Genomic DNA, 10,179 nt, shown 5'->3' with positions numbered 1-10,179 from the left:
AATAAATTTAAATCCATTTGCTAAGAAACAAAATAATATTTTTATGAATATGTATTTATTATATGGTAAATCTTCAAGCGTGTTTTCATAAACCATCTCATTTTTTTTTTATAAACTGACTTCCCAAGTAATAAAATGTTCCTTGTATAAAATTGTAAGATTTACTTCTTTCCCTGTACTCCTATTGGTCTGGGAATGAGCCGATCACACCCATGTTTCATTTTTAAGGGAAGGGTTTTAGTGTGTGCAAATGTTTTCATCTCCCAACGCCTTAAGGGAAAGATGGTGAGTAATACACCTTACTTTAACTTTTAACCACTATTCTATCATTCTACTGTGTTAGAGACATCCAGATTTTTATATTCTTAAATAACAATGGATTAATTGATATAATGGAATATAACTTAAATACAATTTAATTAATGTACATTTTACTGGTGAAGACAAGTCAAGTCAAAATTTAATAATAAAACAAGTAAAAAAATTCAGATTCAAATATTTGTGCTAAAATATTGTAATATTGTTTGATTTTTTAATGCTAAATATATATATATATATATATATATATATATATATATATATATATATATATATATATATATATATTTTTTTTTTTTTTTTAATAATAATTTGTCACTATGATTTATGATAAAATAAAATAAAATAATATAAATAAAAACGTTATTTATTAAGGGTTTTTTAGTGGTCATGAACCCTGATAACAAAAAAATTTACAAAATGTAATATGAAAAAAGTATAAAAAATGTAACTCTTGTTGTAAGTGAACATAACACCTCCAGCCTCTTCTTACTTATCACTATTTACCAAATCTTTTATTTATTTAATTATTTCCATTTTTGGAATTTTTTTATTTAACAAGGTAGTGTAAATTCTGGGAACGCCCTAACCTCCTATAAAATATATGGCCAGTTTCCTCTCTTGGACACCGTGGCACCAAATGCGACATTATAAATATTTTGCCAATCATTAACATTGGGCTTGGTATAACAGAGGTGAATAGTTGAATGGAGTCTTATCTATGTGCATTTCCTGTCATGTAAGTCAGTAGAAATAAAATATTTATGAATTGTGATTAGAGGGCACGGTGGCTTAGTGGTTAGCACGTTCGCCTCATACCTCCAGGGTTGGGGGTTCGATTCCCGCCTCCACCTTGTGTGTGTGGAGTTTACATGTTCTCCCCGTGCCTCGGGGGTTTCCTCCCCCGGTCCAAAGACATGCAAGGTAGATTGATTGGCATCTCTGGAAAATTGTCCGTAGTGTGTGATTGCGTGAGTGAATGAGAGTGTGTGTGCCCTGCGATGGGTTGGCACTCCGTCCGGGGTGTATCCTGCCTTGATGCCCGATGACACCTGAGATAGGCACAGGCTCCCTGTGACCCGAGGTAGTTCGGATAAGCGGTAGAAGATGAGTGAGAGAATTATGATATAAAATTCCGATTAGGTCAATTATAACAGAACTAAATGTGGAAAAGTTCAACACTTATGTTTGGCTGCGTTCATCTGATTTGCATACCCTTTTAATCATTAACAAAAAGCATGACATTTTACATTTAATAAATTGTCCATTTTAGTTCTGCATCACATACTGTACAAATGAGCTGTAAATCAGTGTCTCTCCACTTAAACACACTTAAACCTGTACTTACTCCTCCAAAGGTGTTGACTGTTGATGATTTGGGCTTTACTGCTGGCCAAGACCTGACTATTGCTGGCAAGGTGAACTCTGGCTGTGATTCGTAAGTGTTAGCAACATCAATTTCATTCCACATATTCAAGATAACAAAATGTACTCAGTATCAACATTAAAAAGGAACACCTTAGAGTTGATGCGTATACAATGACGAGCTATACACAAGTTAGCACAAACTGCAGAAGCATATAAAGCCAATAACATACTGTAAACAACTTAGCATAGATTACTGTAAACAACTTAGCATAGATTAGCCAGGTAGATATAAATGGCTGTTTCTTGAGTACGTAGCAGTTGTGATAGAAATTAGAAAGTGTTTAAGACGCAAAAGCTCTGTCGAAGGATCTAATGCTTCGCTAGTGGCTACATGTAGCTAGCCAGCATAATATTACCTCACGAATATAAATACCATACAAAAGGCAGGAGATTTAGCTGTATCAATCAGTCTATTCTTAAGTTATCCTTTCTTTTCAACGGAAGAAAAGAGAACGTTGATGAACAACTGCTACTTTTACTATGCTTTGTATTCATATCCTAATTCCTGACAAAATCTGGTGATGTTTATCCGCTCGTCAATCTTCTCCGTCTGTCCTCAGCTTTTCCATCAATATCGGACACGACAAGGACTCCCTGGCTTTGCACTTTAATCCCCGTTTTAAGTACAAAAAGGACCGCAACACCATCGTGTGTAACTCTAACCGAGGCGGTTGGGGGAAGGAACTGAAAGAGCACAGCTTTTCATTTCATCATAATGAGGCCTTCAAGGTGATGTATTTACATTTATATTTCTCCTTATAGTTCCTTTTTTCTTGATTATCACTAGTTATTCAACCATTTCTAATGTTAGTTAAGATTCTGTTGAGTTTCTTGAAGGCTTTTCATATTTAAGACCTTGGAGTTATGTTCTGTCTGACAGTTTAATTTATTGAGCCATAAAATCCCCTTCATTTGTTGGCATGTAATTTCATACATTAACTAATAATAAATAAAACACTTTCTTACTTATAAAAAATTTGCCATACTTTTTTTTAAACCCATTTATAGTTCTAATTAATTTTGTAGCTCAGGTTAGTTCCCATATATGTAAATTCACTAAGCACTTTATTAGGAACATTATACAAATACCGGGCTGTGCCTCCCATCGCTCTCACAACAACCTCCTGAGATTCAGATTTATCCCACTACCACTAACCTCAGCTTTCTGTTTGTTGGTAACAGAAGGGAAACTCACTGTGCTCTTCTGCAGCTGTAATCCATCCACTTCAATGCTCGACATGTTGCGAGATGCTTTTCTGCTCACCACCATTGTAAAGAGTGATTATCTGAGTTACTGTAGCCTTTCTTCTCAGGTCCAACAAGAAGTCTGTCCATTCTCCATTGACTTCTCTCATTGATAAGGCACCTTTGTCTATAAAGCTGCTGCTTACTGGATGTTTTTTTTTTTGTTGTATGCGAAAATCTCAGGAGATCAGCAATTATGTAAAATACTCAAACCAGCTCTTTACCATCAATCATGCCACGCTTAAAATAACTGAGATCATGTTTTTTCTCCTTTCTGATGTTTGACGTGAACTTGACCTTGCGTGTTTGTATATATGCATTTGTGTGTATATATAAATGTATGTCTGTATTTGTGTGTGTATATTTGTGTGTATGCATGCATGTCTGTATTTGTGTGTGTGTGCATACGTGTGTGTGCATGTTTATGCATTGCACTGCTGACACATGATTGGTTAATTAGCTAAATGAATAGTGTAGGTGTACAGATGTTCATAATAAAGTGCTCATTCTCACTTCCCCCTAAACAGGTGGTGATTAACTTCAGCAATGAGCAGTTTCATATTAAACTCCCCGATGGCAAAATGATGAGCTTCCCAAACCGGTTTGGAGACGACAGCTTTGAACACCTCTTTGTGGAAGGTGATGTCATAATAAGCAGCATCAAGATGAGTTGACATGGTCCAGACCACTCCGATCACTCTCATAAAGACATGCATTAAATGATAAATAATTATTCAATAAATGATCAAATTATACGATTTAAACCGAGCAAGCTCTATTTCATTAATATTATTATACCATTTCTGTATGTGTGTGGAGTGATTGTTTTTCTTATTCATATTTTTATAACCTTGAATGGACTTGAAATAAATATTTCAATTTTAAAATGTGTAATTTTGATTGTCTTAATAATAAAAAATTATAATAAATAAATAAATAAATAAATAAATAATAAATAATAAATAATAATAATAATAATAATAATAATAATAATAATAATAATTATAATTATAATAATTCTAATTATAATTATAATTATAATAATAATAATATATTTCAGTATTATAATTAGACTAACTAGATAATTGAATTTACAGCTTTATTCCTTTAAAAGTAATCAAATGAATTCATGCCAATGTATTATTTTTATAATGGTCGTCTAATAATTTTTTTTTAGTTATTTAAATTCATCAATATATTCAAACACAATAAAATTGCAGTGTCTCATCTCGAACACTAGATGGAGACAGGAAAACTATTTTGGGTTCCCCAAAGACCTCTCAGTAAATCATTAAACAGATATTTTCTTTCCATTAACCCTAAAACTAACCCTTCCATTGATGATAAAAGTTCTTCATATAACTATACACCCACCCTGACAAAGAAACATTTAGGAAGCTTTATTTTTTAAAGTGTATGTCAATAAGACTCTTCGAAGAACCATTTACTGGGATGGTTACTGGGAAGACCAAGATCCTAAAGGACATACTGTTTTTTTTTATTTATTTATTTTTCTCGCTGGATGAATCGCCGGTGTCATTGTCTGAGATCCTACCTCTGTTTGGAGTCTCGTCACCCGGTGGTCACCCTGCCGGGGTTTGATCTGCATGGTCAACAAGTGACTCATGGGATTGCTGTGGATGGAGCCTTCTTTTAACCATTGTTGTATCAGTCAGCTGTATGGTCAGGTCTTTATCAGACTTTAGGAAGGAATTAATGTTGGGTCTATGGTGATCTCAGAGTTTGCGCTGACCCATGATTCCTCAGGAGCTCTTGATTGCGCAACTACAAACTGTTGTAGAAAGGACATAATTTACATTGACATTATTTCCTGTCCAGCATCACCCAAATGCGGACGAGGTTCCCTTCTGAGTCTGGTTCCTCTCAAGGTTTCTTCCTCATATCATCTCAGGGAGATTTTCATCACCACCGTCACCTCAAGCTTGCTCATTAGGGATAGAGATAGATGTTAGAGATAAATAATAACTTAATATAAAACTTTTTGTCTGTGAAGCTGCTATGAGACAATGTGAACTGTTAAAAGCGCTATACAAAAAAATTGAATTGAACTGAATTAAGTTTAAACTGATTGTCGGCCAATCAGAAAGGATTCTGCTTAATCCATAATCAGCGAGCCAAAAGGTAATTCTGAGGCTGTGTTTGGATCTGTTTATCCAGTTAGGTTTACTTGTATGTCATGCCTGTTGGAAAATTCCCTTTTGGAGTATAGCACAACTAATATATATATATATGGCTTTAACTAGAACAATAATACTAGGTACTATAGTTGGTCTTTACTGATTATTTGTTCTTTGACTTATTGAAATCCTACATGCCACCTGTAATCTTTATCCTATTTTTTCTCTATTGTATTTGGACAGATCTCTGCCTCCGCCGAAAATAGTTCTAAATACAAATGTCTGAAGAAAAGAAATGACCGTAATGTGCATCATAACTGGGAAAAAAATGACTTTGTCTATTAGTGAAAACTGATTTTGACACATAACAGCTCATAAACGTTACTTTAACAATGTTCCAGTCATTTTATAAATATTCACAGGTTGATATCAATTTTAATAATTCATTTCTTTTCCTATCAAGACTTGTGTTACATGGTGCTCATTAAGGCTAGACTGTCTCTTTCCCTGTGTTCCCATTGGATGAAAGCTGACTTGCTCACACCTCTAGGTTTGTCATAGCATTATATACAAAGGACAGTTACAAGTTTACAACGTTCTCTGTTGAAACCCTCAGCACATCGGCGACAAGATGGTAAGTAGATGCAGCAAACCTCTTATCAGTAATTCAAGGTTTCTTAAAATAAAATCAGAATTATTAACGTTGGAGTTTTTAGCTTTGTAATAATAGCGAATGGTGTAGAAATATTTTTCCCATATGACCTCAGGTGTTCATAGGGTTATACTGAATGTAAATCTTTTAAAGCATTGAGTCAGAAGAATGTTATATCATTGTGTAGTTCAGAATGCAGAATCTATTTTAATCATGATAAGCAGATGTGAGCTGAATTAGAGAAAGAACATGGATCTGAGACAGGACTATGACCGAGGTGTGGTTAAAAAACAAACAAAAAAAAAATAAAAAATGTAAAAGTATCAGACGGATACTGATTAAACAAAATAATCATACTTTAATTTAAAAAATATATATTTATGAGATATTTTTAGGTATTTTTTTTATTTTTTTTTTCCATTCACATACACAATAGATCTTGTGATATCAAAATTAAATGTTATCAGTTCAGTGTTTGAACAGCACGTCTTCCTGTTCTCTGTAAAGTCACCTGACTCCATGCAGTAATTTATGTCGATCATTAACGCTGGGCTTGGCAGGATACAGATAACCCAGTGTCCTGTCTCACCACTGACCCTATATCACACACTCAATAAACCGTTCCAGAAACACCTAGTAACAGCACAGTTATCTTTTTATGCTCTTCCCCACCATCCTGAAGTAATACAGAATATCATGTTAACTTTTTGACCATGTCGTTACTGTACATCGTTTGTGATCTTTTGCATTGTATTAAAAACGAGCTGCTCATTTTTTACACTCTCGTTTTCATGCTTATACCTGTGTAGGTGTTCACTGTTAAGGACATGACCTTCAAGGCTGGTCAGGAGCTGACCATCTCTGGCAAACCCAAATCTGATTGTACTTTGTAAGTGCACCTAACATTAAATCAATGAGTTATTCTGTCTTATCTATCTATCTATCTATCTATCTATCTATCTATCTATCTATCTATCTATCTATCTATCTATCTATCTATCTATCGCAACACCTTATGCATCATTCTCATGATGTATTCAACACATTTAGAAATAAAACAATTATAGTAAGTGATACTAAATGAAATGAGGTTATGTATTGCAACAATCTAATCACGATGAATCAGATCGAAAAGGACAAGAACAAAAAGTTTGTCATGAGGAAAGTAAGCGATCGATCATAAATATTACTGATATGATGTGAGGTGTAACAAACTAAACGTAATAAATCTTCGGCTTCTTTTAACATTAAATTAAGTTAAATTAAAAATTAACATTTTTTTTTCATAATGAAAGACTACATAGTTTTTAAAAACATGGAAGCATGTGGAATAATATGCATATTAGGAAGCACTAAGGTTAGCACGTTCGCCTCACACCTCCAGGGTTGGGGGTTCGATTCCCGCCTCCGCCTTGTGTGTGTGGAGTTTCCATGTTCTCCCTGTGCCTCGGGGGTTTCCTCCGGGTACTCTGGTTTCCTCCCCGGTCCAAAGACATGCATGGTAGGTTGATTGGCATTTCTGGAAAATTGTCCGTAGTGTGTGATTGCGTGAGTCAATGACGTGTGTGTGTGTTCCCTGCGATGGGTTGGCACTCCGTCCAGGGTGTATCCTGCCTTGATGCCCGATGACGCCTGAGATAGGCACAGGCTCCCCGTGACCCGAGGTAGTTCGGATAAGCGATAGAAAATGAGTGAGAGTGAGTGAGGAAGCACTAATACCACTGCATTAGACAGCTGCAGCTTTTACGCTCGAGATAATAGGGATGTTTGTGATATGAGGTTGCTGGTGGAGAAAATTATATCTGTAATGGGCCAAAAAGTAAAAGAGAGAGAGAAAAAAGTGTTTCTCTCCTTTTTTTCTATTCAACTACCCAAAATTGATGGGCTACTTTCAAGTCTTTGGCTGATTTTGAATGTAGTTGTACAATTATCAGAGACCTGGCAACCCTGAAAATGAGAGAAAGATTGGCCAGCGAGTTACAGATTAAGAGTTATGTATTTCTTTTTTATTATTATTTAACATTAAATGCACATCTATCTATCTATCTATCTATCTATCTATCTATCTATCTATCTATCTATCTATCTATCTATCTATCTATCATCTATCTATGTTGAACGTTCAACTTTAGTATCACTATTCAAACACTGACACATTTACTCATCTAAGATGAAATCTTTGATAAAGAACAAACATCTCTGTGCAGATTCTCCATCAATATCGGTCATGACCCTGATAACATCGCCCTCCACTTCAACCCCCGCTTTAACTACCACGGCGACAGCAAGGTCATTGTGTTTAACTCCAACCAAGGGGGATGGGGCGAAGAGGTGAAGGAACACAGCTTCCCCTTTGACCAGGGCGAGAGCTTCAAGGTGAATGAAGCATTTCAAATTTATGAAATATGTTATATAAAATTAAACACAACACATCATACATACATGAAATGATTATATGCTTATACGAGAAATATCTACAAATGAGTAGAGATGAGCCGGATACTCGGCTGAAACGAGTATCCGGTACGGATAAAGCACTTCTGCCGAGTACGAGTATTATACGAGTCAATATCTGTGCTCGGATTGAATGAAAATCATCATTGGGTAGCTGATTGTGTCAGCGTTCTGTGATAGGCTAGTCACAGCGCCCCTCCCCTACACACATACACATGTATTGTGTTGCTGTGTCTCGCTCTGCTCACTCACAGTCACACACAGAACAGCTCTCTGTCTCTCCCTCAGTCACTCGGGTTCGCGGGTCTTTACCGTTAACGTTTAGGGTTTCTTCAGCTTTTTACTTCGGGTTGTAACGTTAATAATACGTACTTACTAACCAGTAGAGTTCTGGTAAACGTGGGTTCGTTCAGACGTGGTGCTTGCTTGGTAGAATGCGACTCGCATTGCGCCTCTGCCTGTCGGAGATTTTTTTTCTTTTTTAAACCTTCAGCTCTCTCTAACCAGTAACCAGACACTGAATGTCTTACACGTTTTTGCTGTATTTCATAAAAACATAAAGGTAGTAAGCTAGTGTTATAAATATTACAAATTAATTATTACTGGTTAAATCCCCGCCCATTTCAAGACAAGCCCCGCCTACTTCCGGGTTAGGCCCCACCCACTCCGAGTACGGATACAGATACAGATAATTCATATGGTTAACAGATACGGATACAGATACAGATAATGCTGTACTCGCTCATCCCTACTAATGAGCAAATGTTGGTAAAGTCTATGATTATTTGAAGCGCTCAGTTAGTTTTTTACTGCTTTTCTTATCTGTGATGTCAAACAAGACACGTTTCATATAGCAAGACCTTGCTCGATGTACTTTTATAACCACTTCTCTTTTTTCTGTGAGATATTTATGACATGAAATAAACCATGAACTCATGTTCGGTGCACTCTATAGTAGTAACCGGATTACGACGATCCAAACCAGCTATTCTGATTAAATTCTATATGCTACTAAACTCATTCATAGATATTTGAATATTTCTGTAATGCTCATAAGATAATCTGAACCTGGAAATCAATTCTGATTGCATACTGTGAGGTCTGAGGGCATAAAGCTTACAATCCATTTCAGATCAAATCATTCACATCAATTCAATAAATGTAATCTTTTATTTAGGATGAAAATGTTTACAATTTACAAACAATCTATTTATGTCTAATTTATGCTCCAGTTTTACTTGTGGACCCCTTCTTGGTCAGGGATCCAGAGTCAAAAACAACAACCACACCCTGAATGTGTACACACACATTCACACACTCATACACACCTAGGGACAATTTAGCATAGCTACAGTAATCTACCTACCAGGAGGTTTCTGGAAACCATAGGATAGAGGAAACCAGAAACCCATGCAGATGTAATGTTGAGGTCATTACTGTGTTTGATGAGGTTATCTTACTGCTCTTGATGACAGAAGTTAATGGACAACAAGAATTGTTTGCTTTAGAAAAATTGTCTTTGACCATTTTGTAGCAACATCGGAATCTGTCTTTGTCTGTCTCTCTACCAGGTGGTGTTTAGCTTCAACAATGAACAATTCTATATCAAACTCCCTAATGGCACAATGACGAGCTTCCCTAATCGCTTCGGCGATGACGCCTTCAAGCATTTTGACGTGCAAGGTGATGTCAAGGTTCTGAGCATCAAGATAAAATAAAGTGTTCTGCAGTGATTTCACTCATGGAAGAACATCCAACCATTCCAGTGGGCCAGAAGATATCTTCTTCACCCAGGCCTTTGTCACAATGTCTTGTGGGTTTAGGGTCACTGAGAAACCTTGTATGATGTAAGTTCCAGTTGACCTGAACTGTGGTAAAGAAAGCAATCTAATAGTGTGTCTAATAGGATACCACAAACATTTATTAATAAAAACCCACACAAAG

The 10,179-nt window shown here is 35.8% G+C and overlaps 2 protein-coding genes across 2 annotated transcripts; both read left to right on the top strand.

The window, feature by feature from the left end:
• Positions 1-196: 196 nt before the first annotated feature.
• On the top strand, positions 197-3,755 carry LOC132844044 (galectin-1-like). Its single transcript, XM_060867202.1, has 4 exons — positions 197-285; positions 1,677-1,756; positions 2,307-2,475; positions 3,519-3,755. The coding sequence occupies exons 1-4, from the start codon at positions 283-285 to the stop codon at positions 3,663-3,665; spliced, it is 399 nt and encodes a 132-aa protein (XP_060723185.1). The 5' UTR covers positions 197-282; the 3' UTR covers positions 3,666-3,755.
• A 1,928-nt stretch (positions 3,756-5,683) lies between these two features.
• On the top strand, positions 5,684-10,179 carry lgals2b (lectin, galactoside-binding, soluble, 2b). The gene is made up of 4 exons (XM_060868798.1): positions 5,684-5,763; positions 6,591-6,670; positions 7,989-8,157; positions 9,807-10,179. Exons 1-4 carry the CDS (start codon positions 5,761-5,763, stop codon positions 9,951-9,953), a joined length of 399 nt encoding a protein of 132 aa, XP_060724781.1. The 5' UTR covers positions 5,684-5,760; the 3' UTR covers positions 9,954-10,179.

The sequence above is a fragment of the Tachysurus vachellii genome, chromosome 4, assembly GCF_030014155.1.
Source record: "Tachysurus vachellii isolate PV-2020 chromosome 4, HZAU_Pvac_v1, whole genome shotgun sequence".
Lineage (NCBI taxonomy): Eukaryota > Metazoa > Chordata > Actinopteri > Siluriformes > Bagridae > Tachysurus > Tachysurus vachellii.
Note: the sequence above shows the minus strand (reverse complement) of the source record. Positions and strands in the feature narration are given on the sequence as shown.

Excerpts from the sequence above, each read along its gene's own strand:
- lgals2b (XM_060868798.1), top strand. Across the intron at positions 6,671-7,988 it reads CCCAAATCTGATTGTACTTT|ATTCTCCATCAATATCGGTC; the intron begins GTAAGTGCACCT and ends ATCTCTGTGCAG. Across the intron at positions 8,158-9,806 it reads ACCAGGGCGAGAGCTTCAAG|GTGGTGTTTAGCTTCAACAA; the intron begins GTGAATGAAGCA and ends TCTCTCTACCAG.
- LOC132844044 (XM_060867202.1), top strand. Across the intron at positions 1,757-2,306 it reads GTGAACTCTGGCTGTGATTC|CTTTTCCATCAATATCGGAC; the intron begins GTAAGTGTTAGC and ends GTCTGTCCTCAG. Across the intron at positions 2,476-3,518 it reads ATCATAATGAGGCCTTCAAG|GTGGTGATTAACTTCAGCAA; the intron begins GTGATGTATTTA and ends CCCCCTAAACAG.